This window comes from Idiotropiscis lumnitzeri, chromosome 8 (genome assembly GCF_059441095.1).
Source record: "Idiotropiscis lumnitzeri isolate Australia: NSW breed Sydney's pygmy pipehorse chromosome 8, RoL_Ilum_1.0, whole genome shotgun sequence".
NCBI classification, from domain to species: Eukaryota; Metazoa; Chordata; class Actinopteri; order Syngnathiformes; family Syngnathidae; genus Idiotropiscis; species Idiotropiscis lumnitzeri.
Window position 1 is genome coordinate 6,284,144 of NC_142398.1, and position 15,129 is coordinate 6,299,272.

The following is a 15,129-nucleotide window of genomic DNA, read 5'->3' on the forward strand; positions in this document are numbered from 1 at the left end:
TTCGGCCCTCCCCAATCTGCACAAGCGAAAAGTCACAATTACTCCCAAGAAATGTGCCGTCGGACACCCTTTTTGGGCACATTACATTCGTGTTCAGAAAAGTGAGTGTCACCACTAAAAATCTGCCGGTAATTCCAGCCATTTCATCAGAACACACCAATAGACAAAAAACAAAAAAAAAAAAACAGTGACACTCACCTGCCATCTTCGGCTCCTCAAGATTTAAGTGGGGGATTGGCACCTAAGCAACAGGCACAAGTCAAAGGAGGAAGTGGCAACATACATTTCCAATTTGGAATCAAAAGTCAGCAGTTGTTGCAACAGATGTCATTGCCCATCTGACTTGAATGACATCACAGCAGAGGGAGGTTAACGCCTCATGTGACTATATTTTGACAAATGGAATCAGCTTACCTGCAGCATTTGAGCAGCAAAGGTGGCGATGACTTTCAGTCTTCAGCAAACTAAAAACAAAAAAGTGAAAATCTTCACAGCCTGTACCTCAAGTGTACACAACGTTCAGAAAATAGTCACGCAGAAAATCTGCCGGCAAATCCAGCGGTTTCAGTAGAAGAACAAAATAAAAACATTTAAATACCTTCCAGGTCGACACTAGTAGCTCCTAACTTTAAACGACGATTTTGTGGAAGGTTCTCCATCCGGACACGTGACCTGTGGGAGGTCGATCGAGACATTCATTCTCAGACAAATTTACGAATACCAGCACGTATAAATTGTTCCCATGGTGACTCAGAACAGTGACAAATAAATATCGTCAGTTATCGCATCGGACGGCACTTCCTATTCACAATTTTCATCATAGCCACGTTCGCGTCACTTCATTCAAGAGGAAAAAGAAAAAGGCTCACCTCCACATAGTCTGCAACGTCAACCTCGGTGTTATGTGATGACGTAAAACGACATTTCACGAACCGACGTTCACCTGAGAACAAAGACGTGAAATTAAGTTTTAGCTGGCCGGAGCAAACGCCCACCATTGTGTCACGCAATCGATCGTCAAGTCCACGTGCTCAACAAAATGTTTAACTTCGGCAGCTAAAGTTGAACTTTTAAATACCTTCCAGGTCGACACTAGTAGCTCCTAACTTTAAACGACGATTTTGTGGAAGGTTCTCCATCCGGACACGTGACCTGTGGGAGGTCAATCGAGACATTCATTCTCAGACAAATTTACGAATACCAGCACGTATAAATTGTTCCCATGGTGACTCAGAACAGTGACAAATAAATATCGTCAGTTATCGCATCGGACGGCACTTCCTATTCACAATTTTCATCATAGCCACGTTCGCGTCACTTCATTCAAGAGGAAAATGAAAAAGGCTCACCTCCACATCGTCGGTCCACGTGCTCAACAAAATGTTCAACTTCGGCAGCTAAAGTTGAACATTTATATCACACGACCAGCTACGACTTTGGACTATCATTTATTAGATAGTGGAAGTCGCACTTTCTTTTTTTTTCTCATGCCTTCGTTTCCTCATCTGGCAATCATAAAGAGACAAGCGAGCTGAGTGTTCATGTGGAAAAGAACGGACTAGGGACAGCGCGGTCATTAAATAGCTCCGGTCGCATACATATGACGTCACATCAATGTTCCGGTGTTGCAGCAATAAAAGAAGCCCGTTTATCTGTATTTCCGAACAGAAATATGTAGACGTTTACGTAAAAAAATGATGCAATTTGGCAAAACAAAGCTTACTTGTGACGAACAATTTTGTCACCACTCAGTTTCCTCCGTAATAACAATAATAATGGATTTTATTTACATTACACTTTATATTCGCTAGGAACTCAAAGATGTAATAAAAACAGGTAGTCGTCGAATAATGTTAAAAAAAGACACAGTGTTAAAAAGACTTTACTAAAAAAGATAACTTTGAGCCCTCTCTTCAAAGATTTGACGGACTGTGTTGCTTTTGGCATTCCACAGTTCAGGGGCGACGGAGAAAAACGTCCCACAGTCCTTAAATTGGTCCTCACTGGCTTGAGGAGGTTAAAGTTTGAGGAGCGGAGATTGCGAGATTCAGAATAAAAGTGTACTCACGATTCGATACTGTGACGATATGTGGCCTACGATAACGATAATATCACAAAACACAATGTCTACGATATTCACTATATCATTAGAAATCTCTTCAACAATATATCATGAGATATGTGACTAAAAAAGTAAAAAATGGCCATAAAAATTAAAACATCCATTTTTTTTTCAATGCCAATATGTGTACAAAGTACCTCACTGCTGCTGAGTCTCAACACTGTAGCTACAGCTGGACGAATTAAAGTGCACGAACATTAATAACATGTTTTATGTTAACCAAGACACTGCACTGCTTTCTGAACCTGAAATGTCAGTATCAATTGTCATTAAAGTGTTTTACGTTAACCCACCCAGTGGAAACATCAAGGCATATTCTTCTTGAGGAACACTAACTGAACAACATGCTCAGACGTAAGAGCACACCAAAGGGAAACTTAGCTTTAAAAGCAGTAGTGATTGTCAGCTGTCTTGGTTCGCCTTTTTTTTATCACCTGCGAGTAGTAACCGTGATAGCGAACGAGGTGGCTTTGCAGATTCCTAGTGTTGATGTTATATTTTACCTTTGCAAAGCAGTTCTTGCAGATTGCATACTCTTTATCCAGTGTTCTCCCGTCACCGGTCTCGTAAAAAGCGAAGTGTCTCCACACTTTCGAGTGGAAACTCTTGAAACTTGATTTGTTTTTCTGGGTTTTCCGCCATTCTTGCATTAGTTCTTTTTCTATTGTAAATTCTTCACACTCTTCACCGGCCGCTGATCCCGGCAATTTTAGAACCGTTTGCGGCATTAGCGCACCCACAGACAAGATAGGAGAGATTAAATACCATTATGTGCGTTGTTTTGAAATATCGATATTGCCGCCAGGCTATCGATTATTTATTGCGACAGAGTTAGCAACAAGGGTCGCGGGGGTGCTGGAGCCTATCCCAGCTATCTTGAGGCAGTAGGCGGGGTGCACCCTGAATTAGTTGCCAGCCAATTGCAAGTCACACAAAGATGAACACCCATCCGCGCTCACACTCACACCTCGGGACAATTTAGAGTGTCCCATTAACCTACCACGCAGGCACGGGAGAACATACAAACTCCACAAAGGAAGGACAGAGCCAGAATAAAACCCTGCTCATCTGCACTGTGAGGCGGACGTGCTTACCAGTTGTACACTGTAGCCGTCTTGCTACACAATAACTTTACATTTTGTTTCTACTCAATGCATTGAGTGATGTAAAGACACTTGCGTTTTTGTGAATTTGAGAAATGGCATTGAAGAGATGTTTGACATTTAGACCACCCAATTTGTTTCACCCATGATTAAGCATACACTCATAACAACTTATAAAATAATATTTTTCAGTACATTTTTGAAGTAAATATAAATGATGCACTATACACAAATGGGCGCAACATGTTTATTAAAAAACAAACAAACAAAAAAACTGTTCACTTGCAGTATCGATCTGCTTTCATTTTGCTCCTCCTGTAAATGATGAAAAAATATACCAACATCATGAGATGCATCACAAATACAAGTCAATGTTAAAAAAATAAAAGTTTAAAGTGACACGTGTGGGGTGGTGAAGACATTTGTTTGGGCGGTACCTGTCGAGCAAAGCCTCGTGAAACTTTCCGTCTAATCTGGCTTTCTTCAGCATGGACGGCTCCTCCTCGTTCACCCGCAGGCGACGGTCCTGGAAACTCTGAAACTTCTTCCTGTCAAGTCACATTTTCATTAGAAAAATAATTTAGATAAAAAGAAAACTTGGTTTTCGAGTCAAAAGTTCGCATTGCCCCTTGGTGCTTGGCACAATTCATAGCGCTGAAAATCACTACCTTGTCAGCTCATACATGTGAAATGCAAACATTGCCTTTTTTTACAAATCAAGAGAAGAAAAAAAAAAAGTTTCCTTTTGACTGTCTTAGTTTTGACATCATACATTCAAGTGATCACTTGTTGCAAGGCATAATTGCCCCCATTGGCCAATGGAAAAACTGAATCATGCAATATTTTTGAATATGAAAGAAGAGAAGATTAAAAAAAAAAATCTAGTTCACATTCAGTCTCTGTATTCACGTCATGCAATCAATCAAGTTGCTTGGCAGAAATTATAGCACGCCAACACAACCGCCCCGTCAGCCAATGATATGAAAAGTGTTTGTAATACATCTGAAATTGGTTCTGTATTTAATATAAATTACCTCACATGCGATAAAGAGCATCTGTCTTCAAATTTTGTGCGATTTTTCTTTCCCATTTGATCAAGCTGCTATAAACTGCTGCAGCGCAGGAATGAATAGTTGGTGAATAATTTTGGCTGCCCACTACCCCCCCCCCCCCGCCCCAAATTAATTTTGCAGTTGCGAGTCGAGTTGTGCTATTTGCTATTATCCACATCACAACAAACAAAAGATCGTGTGCGGACAAAAAGGAGAAGCTAGAAGACGAGGTGTGCAAAAATGGTCACTCCATGAGATGCGTGTCTTGATTGGCGCGCGTCATCTTGAAAGAGTGCTCGCGAATGAAACGATGCAATTTGCTTGTCAAGATGGTGTCAAGTTTGTATGGATGTGCATGTGTGTGTGTTGACTTGATACAGAGAAAAAGGGAGCAAAATCATTGCAGTGTCCAAAGTTGTCCGAGGTCATTCCAAAGTAGTTTTTAGGCTTTCGTAGCACCTTGAACCTGAGCTCAACTACATACAATACTGACACCAACCAAAATATTGAGCAATTATTTGACCATCTTGACTAATAACTGCTGGAATATAATGTTGCAAGCTTGAAACGAAATATATCCTGATAGCTGCACTCTGAAAAGTTTATGTGGACTTAACAGGGAAGCAAAATAACGAGCAGAATGAGAAAAGTGATGACATGCACTAAAGTGAATCCAAGTCTATTAGTCAGGGGCAAATCGAGTACAGTGTAAAATGGGGTTTGTGCGAAGTCAGCTGACCAGCAATATGGAAATAAAAGCAGCAATCATGTCAAGAGCAATTTGTAAGTAAATTATGAATAAAGAAACAGCCCTTGTAAATCAAACCTATAGAAACACTAGAAAATGCCATCAACGGGAATGTCCACTATACTTACACGTAACTGAGCTCGCAGGACTTGACGTTGCCTCTGTCCTCGTCTGCAATGTCGTCTTTAGGCTTCACGTCTCGCTCCGCACATGAGCGGATCTGCAATGGCGCAGACGCTCGCCGTTAAAAGCAGGCAGGCCACGTGAGGGGTTGTGATGAACGGACTATTATCGCACCTCACCTTCACTATCTCGCCGTCGCCCGCTATTTTGCTCGTGGCCTCAATGTCGCCGCTGTCGCTGTATGAGATGAAGCAATTGTTGGCAGCAAGGAGCGCCATCTTGCCCTGATCCACGAGGAAACACCATTGTTTTATGCTCTCACTCTCAAAGACACTTAGTTGACTTTAAAACATGTCATCAAAGACAATTCATTAACTTAAATACTAAAAAGGCAAGAATCATAAACTCATGCATTAAAAACTAAACACTCATGGAAGTACCTGCCTTAAATACATAACTCTCAAAAACACTGAAAAAAAACTTTGTCCCTCAACCCACAAATATTCAAAGACACTCAGATAAAGAAAAGACAGAAGATATTTTTGTTACCTAAAAATGTAAAAAAAAAAAAATCAAGCATGGAGTCACCTACTAAAGTCAACGTTCTGACTCAACAACACGCTCTTAGTCACCTTAAAACTTCAACACTCAAAGATGCTAAAAAAAAATCATAGCTGCCTTAAAACCACACCAACACCTAACAGCACTTGGTCTCCTCAAAAACTCAACATTGATAGACATTACTACACTCAAATATGCTTACTCGTCTTAAAACTTCAAAACTCAACAATCCATTTTTTTTTTTGCCTTGAAAACTCAGAGATGCTTCGTCACTTTAAAAGGTCAACAATCAAAAACACAAAGATGCTAAGTTACCCGGAAAACGCAATACTCAAAGACACTTAGTTGCCCTAACACCTCAACACATCACAACAAAGAAGAGCCGTAAGAGCCCCAACAAGTTGCCTTACACTCCAGGACCCTTCAAAGATGCTTAGTCACCTTACAAACTCAACACTAGACAACAATGAATCCGGGTCAACTTAATCTCCTAAAAACCTCACCAAAACCCAGTTCCCTTAAAATGATAAAGAGCCTCAAAGGCGGTTTAATCACCTAAAAAAAAAAAACCTCAAAGGCGCTAAGTAGCCTTAACATTAGGTATTGGCAGTGGGGCAGTTAGCTACCTCTTGAAAAACGGGCTCCCACTGTTCTCTGGATCCAATGGCGTCGGAGCGGCCCACCACCAGGTTGTCAGCGTTGAGACCCAGGTACTTCCCATAGCCAGACTTCAAAGCTATCCTGAAAAAAGAGTTGCAGTACCAACGACAAAGAGTAAGGACTCTGTTCAGGACTTTGGGTTGATACCTCAGAATAGATCACCTGCTATCCGAGACCTTGACTGCGGTGAACTGTTCTGGTGGGTCTGGCCCTTCGTCCTCTGAAACACAATAACAACATATATTATAGTCAAGTTAATAATTAATAAAATATATATATATATATATATATATATATATATATATATATATATCTCCACACACACGCACACACCATTTCTTTCATGTATTTGGACCAAAACCATCCTCTCTGTGTGCAGGAGTTATGAAATTATTTTTGGGAAAAAGTGCTAAATAATATGTCCTCATTCTCCTTGTAAATTCCAGCTGATGTCCTCTTTGAGCCCCTGGCAAAGAGGAGGATGTGAGGAAGGAGACACTTGGGGAATTGGGGGGATTTGAGTCTCCCGGCAGTTTTCCAGCTCCTCTGATTAAACGCATGCTGAATTAATCTGCGGCGCTGTTGAAAGAAAAAAAAATTGAATAATTTGAATGCCGCTATCAGCCCTGCGGCAAAATCTTTTCCCCTACACCAGCCCCTCTTCCGCCCTTGCCCTGGACTCAACCCCTCTTTGGCCAATCCGTCTGACGTCTGCATTTAGACATTGCAAAGCTGGATTTGTAGACAACAGCTTTTATGGCTGTCCCAAACGATTATTTGTCTCCCGATTAATCTATCGACTTTAGTCGATTAGTCGAACAAATAATTTTTAAACACAATTTTCAAATAATCCAGCAATTATTTGGCATTGACAATTAAGTCACAAAAACACTGGTGAATACTTATTTGAATTTATTGTTTATTAAAGTAAAAAAAACAACTTAAAATGCAACGTGAGCCCGCGCATGCTAACTCTCATATAGAGCAAGGCATCTTTGTCAATGGCAGCATTTCAGATGCAATAAACTATAAAAAAAAAAATGGCCCGTTTTGCCTTAGGTAAAACAAATGCATTTCAAAATCATAAACAAGATTCACCCTGCCACTGAATTTCTTAAGAAAATATTTCAATTTGAGGTACAGAGTTGTTCCTTCTGACATAACGATGATGAAACTTTGGATCATCTGTTTTTGCTTTGTCCTATTTCTCAATGCTTTTGGACTGATATGAGTAATTGGCTGTCATTGAAAATTTATAATATTCCAAAATTTGAATTATGTCATATTATTTTCTTTCTGGATGATGTAGAATTTTCTGTGTCTGAATTAATGAACATTATTTTGTTGTTGGGTAAATACCACATACACTGTGCCAAATGGAGAAATAGTAAACCCCCCTTCCCAGCATTTATGATTGACTTTAAAAGGTTTTTTTCTTATGTCTTAAGAAAATAGAAACATGTAACTATGCGAAGATGATATGTACATTCGTAAATATTTATCATTTTGAATGGTACTCATTAATTATGCTCCCTTCTTTCCGTTTGAATAGAAATGCCAATTGTTTTTTTTTTTTGGATGTTGTTGTTTTTTCACTTATGAATCCCCTTCTTGTTTTTTGTTTCATATATCTATTTTGGTTGACATGCTGTTACCAAGTACCTGCTGTCCTCTGTAAGTGTTTGTAATTTTCAATGTTCAAAAAAAAAAAAGTACAGTGTTATGGGTACGTCTGTGATTTCACACGCCGGTCAAAGACTATTAAAAACAAACAAAAAAAAAACCCAAGAGGCGTTCTAAAAAAATAATAAACCTCAGATGCAATATGAGCTCTCATGACAATACAGCTAATTGACAACGTCAGGGAGTGATGTCACTGGCCACCACACTCCTTAGAGTCACGGTTTTAACTCAAAACCAAAAATATCTCTGAACAGCATACAAGCAAACAATGAAACAAAGAAATAAAATTAACAAAAAACATGCATCTCTGAGGCCATTCATATGCGCAAAAGAAATAAAAATAACACAAAAAGATTACAGCAATGGATTCTGGGAGCCAATCAGCCTCATCCAATCAGATGGCTGTTTCGAGAGATGTGAGTGTTGTGCTTTGGGCAGTGTGTTTTTTTTTTTTTTTGCAGTCTGTTGTCCAAACCTGTGATATTTCTTCCTTGTAATAACATGAATGCAACATTGTGGCTAGCCGCCCTTTTGTCCAGCTTTCTCCTGCACAATCACCAAAAAAACGTATACACGTAACGTATTCGTCACAGTCAATTTGGAGCATACTAGTCTTAAACTTTGACCAGCAGGGTGTGCTAACATGTACTCTGAAATGCCCTAAGGCACATGTGTCAAACTCAAGGCCTGGGGGCCAGATCTGGCCCGCAACCTCATTTTAGGTGGCCCGCAAAGGGCAAATCATCTGCATCAACTTCCTGTTTCTAGAATATTTTCTTCACTTTTAACAACACTGAGATATGAGATATTGCCATTTATTTGTTACCAATCCTCCCCTTTTAAAATAAATTGAAAAATTGTTGAACAATTACTTACAAGCTTCTGATTTCAAAACTGGCTTTCCAATCAATTTATATGGGTTCACAATCATACCAGCCCTCTGAGGGAAACCACATCTATGATGTGGCCCGTCCACAAAAATGAGCATTACAACAATATATATGTCTTTGAAAAACCACAGTATTTAGAAAATAAAACATTCACAAGGTTTATTCATTTAATTTTTTTCAAATTCGTCGGGCCAGATTAAAAAAAAAACGGGCCGCATGTGGCCCCCGGGCCATAGTTTGCCCATGCCTGCTCTATTAGTGTGCCTGGTGATGTGTCATCCACTTGGGAAATCAACCACCTCCCTCAAATAAAATGTCCCCTTAAGGATGTTTAGTTGCATTTAAAACATTCAAAGACACTTATTTGTGTTAAAAACGCAATGCTAAAAACAAATGGGTCATGCATCTCAAAGTGATGGGGATGCTAGCCAAAAGAGATCACTTTCAATGCTATAGCATTCTCTAAACACAAAGTAAAATATTTGACACTCACGGCAAATAAAATCCACGCCAAAGGTCTGCAAGCGCAGCGAAACACATATGTGGTGGGAGAAGTGTTGTGTTCCCTTGCACAAACAACATCGTTTTTGTGTATACCACACGCAAAAACAGGGTAATTTGTATGGGGGTGCGTGTGCACACACACACACACACACCCCAACACCCCCCCCCCCACACACACACTTTTGTTTTAATTCAGCAGATCAATAATTTTTTGTTTGCAAATAATAATATTTTGTGATCCAAAGCCCATTTTGTTGTGCTGTTTTTGTTGTTATATCAAAGGAAAGCTTTAGATCAGGGGCGCCCACACTTTTTCAGCATGCGAGCTATTTATAGAATAAACGAGTGCAAGTGATCAACCAACTTTATTTATAGATTTATTTGAAAATAGAATTCCTTAAAGGTACAGTATATGTTGATGTGCCTTGCATGACTGCATGAAAACAATAAGGGACAATACAAGTAGTGCACATTTTCTATCCGTTACATTAATGACGACTTGCGCTACATGGAATGAGTCAAGGGTATAGTCCGGACAGGAGCTGCTGATAATGTTAAAGTCAAGGCAGTGCTTTTACAAAAAACTCTTCATTCTTTTGTCAGGAATTGCAATTTTGATCAAATTTAGCTATCTTCTAATGCTGATTGCTGTAGAATGGAAAACAAACTTGAAACAAACTTTTTTTCCTCTTGACACTACTGTTTGAATAAACACCTAACTTTTTTTAATTGCCTCCCTTTTACCCCGAACCCTGTTTGTACTCATGGGCATTCAAGAGTTTATTGCTGAGCATGTTGGCACCATGTTGCTAACCAAAACAGCAGCATTTGTGACTTTTTCCTCCATAATAAAAATGCCGCGGCCTCACCTGGGTGCGGCGCACCAACCGTGAAAAGCCCTGTGTCCAGGGCGTGGATATACGAATTGTTGTGCATCTCGATGGCGACTGTGCCCATGATGTCCGCAAAATGGCGGATGGCCCACCAACCGCCTGGCGGAAAAAAAAAAAAAGAATAAATTTAATCCACATTTAATAAAACGCGACTGGATGTGAAACGTCAAGATTGAGGAATGATCCATACTAAAATATAAATAGGACATGCACATACCCACAACATCCAGTTTGGATTCGTCATCTGCTGCCTTTCTCTTCTTATTTTTGTCCTTCTTCTTTTTCCTGTTAATAAAAGAATTACGTGTACATATTGGAAATTGCAGCTTTCTCTCCCATTTTTTACGCTATGACATTTTCTTGTTTATTCACGGATATTGAACATCCATCCAATTATTTTCAAAACCGCTTATCCTCACAATATGGTAAACCAAAACAAAACAAAAAACCTACACTACTTAGAGACGACAAGTGGTCCGAAAACTAAGTCGAATAGAATTCTATTAATTGTGCGGCAAATTCATATTGTGTCGCATTGTGGCACATGAATGATATCGCCAATAACATGGATCCATTAAATTTAATTTTGGTTCAGGGAATATTCGCATATTTATTTATAAAATGAATTAATCAATTTCCTTCGATACTGCACTTCTTGGTGTGTTGCTTACTAATGGTTAGCAGATTACAAGTGACATAAACACATGTAAAACACATCTAATAAGAAAAACAATTTGCAGTGCAATGATTTGTTTATATCCACCACTACAACCTTAGCCTGTTAGCATTTAGCACAAATCGCTAAAGCCCCAAACGAACCGAAACTTTAAGGCACGCCGTTCTATCCACCCTCGAGATGTCTTGACTTACCCTTTATTCTGTCCCTTCAGAACCAATTTGGTCGATTTAACGCTGGAATATTCCGCCATTGTGTAAAAAGTAAAACGATTATCAAATTAGCAAGATAGCACGGCTACGCAGGCGAAAGCGGAAGTTTGACAACTACGGTGGCCACAGAAGCAAACACAATTTCGACTTCGACTAAACCCATAATTTGCTGTTAGTGTAAAAGACAATATAACACCCAGTTTTCTTTTAGTCGAAGACTTGCTGTATTATCATACTAAGTTTTTCTTGATTTAATGATGATTATCTTTAATGGCACAATCGATTGAATACATCTTTTTTCCTGCTCTATAGTCTAACCTACATAGAGTTCAGTTGTATACTACTGACTATTAAAAATACTTATGATAACTGCTAAAAGAAACAATTATGTGTGTAAAAAGAACAACTCTCTTTTCAGATAACATTACGTTTTGGAACAAAATATATTTTACTTTTTTTTAATAATAATAATTTTAGTAATTCTCAATCAATCAACCAATCAAGGAGAACCCGCGGTTTATTTGACCCTTTTATGCATTATGTACACACATCTACTATAAACTCGCCTTTAAACATTCGCTTACGAAAAATTAGTATACATGAAGTACTATACTCAAGTATAAGTATGTAAAAAGTGCTCTGGACTATGTACTTGTAGTGTACTAAAATATACTAATTCAATAGTTTTTTTTTATACTAAATTGGAACACGTAAAGTTTTTAAAACTATAATATAAGTATACTTAAATACACTGCTAGTATACTCGTCTATTTCTAGTCCACAGTTTAGTTTACAAGTTTGTACTTTAAGTGCACTAAAAGTACACAAATTTATATCCTACTAGTATACTTCTTGTCCACAGGTTTGTACTTTAAATGTATTAAAAGTACACTCATTTAAATATTACTAGTATACTTCTCGTTCACAGTTTAGTTTACAGGTTTATGCTTGTGTACATACCAAAAGTAATTCATTTCTGAACTACTAGCATAAAAGTTGTATACTTCTGGTCAGCTTTAGTTTAGAGCAGGGGTAGTCAATTAAAAGTCACAGAGGTCCACGACGAAAATTTCTTCCAATTAAAAGGTCCGAACCAAAGTCCAACTTCCCGAAATGTCTAGCCTATGTTCACATTTTTATATAGTTTCAATATTTAGTCATTTTCAACAGAGCGCACTTATATACTAAATATTTAGCAATGTTCCCATTAAACACCTTTGCCAGTCAAACAAATATAAGGCGTTTATTTCACATTCAAGAAAATGTGGCTCCAGGAATTTAAGGGTGCCAGTTCCAGAAAAAACGGTAAAATATCTCCTGCAGAACTATATCAAGTGCTAAGCATTGAGTTAACATCTTTTACCTTTTTTTTTTTTAAATCAAAGAGTTATCAGCCTAGAAGAAAACGGAAAGCCTAATTATCCAAGTAAACCAGGTCAACATCTTCATCTCCACAGGCTCCAGTTCCCAGCCTCATCAGACAACCACCACTTCCTCCTGCTCAGCCTTGTTCCTCACAACATCTCAGGTGAAGAATCAGCTGAGGAAGATGAAGGCGAGGAAGGCGGCAGGCCCAGATGGGATCAGCTCCCAGCTCCTCAAATCCTGCGCAGACCAGCTGTGTGGAATCGTCCAGCACATGTTCAACCTGAGCTTGAAGCTGGGCAGAGTCCCCCAGCTGTGGAAAACATCCTGCCTGGTTCCGGTTCCAAAGACACCCCATCCGAAGGAGCTCAACAACTTCAGACCAGTGGCGCTGACGTCTCATCTGATGAAGACCCTGGAGAGACTGGTCCTCGTCCATCTGCGCCCCCTGGTCAGCTCCTCAATGGACCCACTCCAGTTTGCATACCAGCCTGGCATCAGTGTGGATGATGCCATCATCTACCTGCTCCACACTTCACTCTTCCACCTGGAGAAGGCGGGGGGCACGGTGAGGATCATGTTCTTTGATTTCTCAAGTGCTTTCAACACCATCCAGCCCGCCTTATTGGGAGACAAGCTGGAGCAGGCGGGAGTGGCCCACCACCTCATCACATGGATTCACAACTACCTCACAAACCGGCCACAGTACGTGAGAACACAGGACTGTGTGTCTGACGTGCTCCTCTGCAGCACGGGAGCGCCGCAGGGAACTGTGCTGGCTCCCTTCCTGTTCACCCTCTACATCTCGGACTACAAATACAATTCCACAACCTGTCACCTGCAGAAGTTCTCTGATGACTCTGCAATTGTCGGCCTCATCACTGACGATGACGATCGGGAGTACAGAGGGGTTACGCAGGGGTTCGTGGACTGGTGTCAGCAGAACCGCCTCCAAATCAACGCTGGGAAATCCAAAGAGCTGGTGGTGGATTTCCGCAAGCGTCGGCACTCTCCACCTGCACCAGTGAATATCCAGGGAACAGACGTTGAGAGGGTCTCAACTTACAAGTACCTGGGTGTTCATCTGAACAATAAACTGGACTGGAGCGACAACACAGACGCTCTCTATAGGAAGGGTCAGAGCAGACTCTTCCTACTCAGGCGGCTGAGGTCCTTTGGCGTTCGGGGAACACTCCTCAGGAACTTCTATGACTCGGTGGTTTCATCAGTCATCTTCTATGGAGTGGTCTCCTGGGCAGGAGGCATCTCGGGCCGAGACAAAAAGAGACTGGACAAACTGGTGAGGAGGGCCAGCTCTGTCCTGGGCTGCTCCCTGGACTCTGTGGACTCAGTGGGGGGCAGAAGGATGACGGTAAAACTGTCATCAATGCTGGACAAACCAGCCCACCCATTCAATGACACTCTGAGAACACTTTACAGCTCCTTCAGTGACAGACTTTTACACCCTCGCTGTACCAAAGAGAGATTTCGCCGCTCCTTCCTGCCAACTGCTGTCAGACTTTTTAACAAGAACATTGGGTCAGGCCTACAAACGGGAGGGCATTAGTGCAATTGTGCAGTCCTAGGATGCAATATTAACTACTACTGTACTTTCAGCCAAGGGTGTACTTAAATATTGACCAATGATGTATTTTGTTTACCATTACAGTATTCTTATTACAATACTTCTATCACTGTAGTATTTCTACCACTGCAGGATGTTCACTATTACAGTACTTTTATCATTGCAGTATTTTTCTATCATTGCGGTACTTTTACTATTACAGTACTTTTACCATTGCAGTACTTTTACCATTGCAGTACTTTCATCATTGCAGTATTTTTCTATCGTTGCAGTACTTTTACTATTACAGTACTTTTACCATTGCAGTATTTTCTATCATGCAGTACTTTTCTATCATTTCAGTACTCTTACCATTACAGTACTTTTATCATTGCAATATTTTTATGATTGCAGTATTTTCAATCATTCAGTAGTTTTTATCATTACAGCGTTTCCCCCTCCGTATAATGGACAAACATTAGGAGTGTTTCCTTACACTTAGATACGTTTATACTGTGTATATTTGCATGCTTTTTATGAATGTCTGCTGCTAATGTTATACATTAACGGCCAAATTACGCCGCCGACTCTGTGTGATCTATATCTTTGCTGCTGTAACACCTCAAATTTCCCCATTGTGGGACTAATAAAGGACATCTTATCTTATCTTATCTTATCTTACACAATCAATAAAAATGGCTGTCCTTATGAAAAACTAATTCAAAATGAGCTTTGACACCACTTTTTCTTTTGAATATTTTTTTAACTTCTCTTAATGAGAAAAATGAGTTTGTGACTGCCCTGCCAGTGACTTGAATCTGGGTTGGAACGGAGTCAGGGCCATTGGGATTTGGTAGATTATTTCACACATCTGGGCTTTGTGTTTTCCTTTAAATAATGTTTGTGCAACCACATTTAAGCACTCCTTCACAACTTCCCCATCACTTGAACGTTTTTTTTATGTTTCCCCAAA

The 15,129-nt window shown here is 39.9% G+C and overlaps 1 protein-coding gene and 3 non-coding genes across 4 annotated transcripts; all 4 read right to left on the reverse strand.

The window, feature by feature from the left end:
- Nucleotides 1-91: 91 nt before the first annotated feature.
- Nucleotides 92-162, reverse strand: LOC148331869 (small nucleolar RNA SNORD65). Its single transcript, XR_015844961.1, has one exon. It is a non-coding gene; the product is annotated as a small nucleolar RNA SNORD65 (small nucleolar RNA).
- A 591-nt stretch (nucleotides 163-753) lies between these two features.
- LOC148331870 (small nucleolar RNA SNORD49) lies at nucleotides 754-825 on the reverse strand. The gene has a single exon (XR_015844958.1). It is a non-coding gene; the product is annotated as a small nucleolar RNA SNORD49 (small nucleolar RNA).
- Nucleotides 826-1,233: 408 nt separating this feature from the next.
- Nucleotides 1,234-1,305, reverse strand: LOC148331871 (small nucleolar RNA SNORD49). Its single transcript, XR_015844959.1, has one exon. It is a non-coding gene; the product is annotated as a small nucleolar RNA SNORD49 (small nucleolar RNA).
- Nucleotides 1,306-3,458: 2,153 nt separating this feature from the next.
- Nucleotides 3,459-11,378, reverse strand: frg1 (FSHD region gene 1). Its single transcript, XM_088303869.1, has 9 exons — nucleotides 11,210-11,378; nucleotides 10,557-10,624; nucleotides 10,316-10,438; nucleotides 6,532-6,589; nucleotides 6,336-6,450; nucleotides 5,328-5,432; nucleotides 5,154-5,245; nucleotides 3,663-3,773; nucleotides 3,459-3,540 (listed from the first exon to the last, which is right to left on the reverse strand). Exons 1-9 carry the CDS (start codon nucleotides 11,266-11,268, stop codon nucleotides 3,504-3,506), a joined length of 768 nt encoding a protein of 255 aa, XP_088159995.1. The 5' UTR covers nucleotides 11,269-11,378; the 3' UTR covers nucleotides 3,459-3,503.
- Between the last annotated feature and the right edge of the window lie 3,751 nt (nucleotides 11,379-15,129).

Coding starts and splice junctions, on each gene's coding strand:
- frg1 (XM_088303869.1), bottom strand. CDS start 11,268: ATGGCGGAATATTCCAGCGTTAAATCGACCAAATTGGTTCTGAAGGGA. Junction 5,246..5,327: donor GCGACGGCGAGATAGTGAAG/GTGAGGTGCGAT, acceptor GCGCCATTGCAG/ATCCGCTCATGTGCGGAGCG. Junction 3,541..3,662: donor CACGAGGCTTTGCTCGACAG/GTACCGCCCAAA, acceptor CATCATTTACAG/GAGGAGCAAAATGAAAGCAG.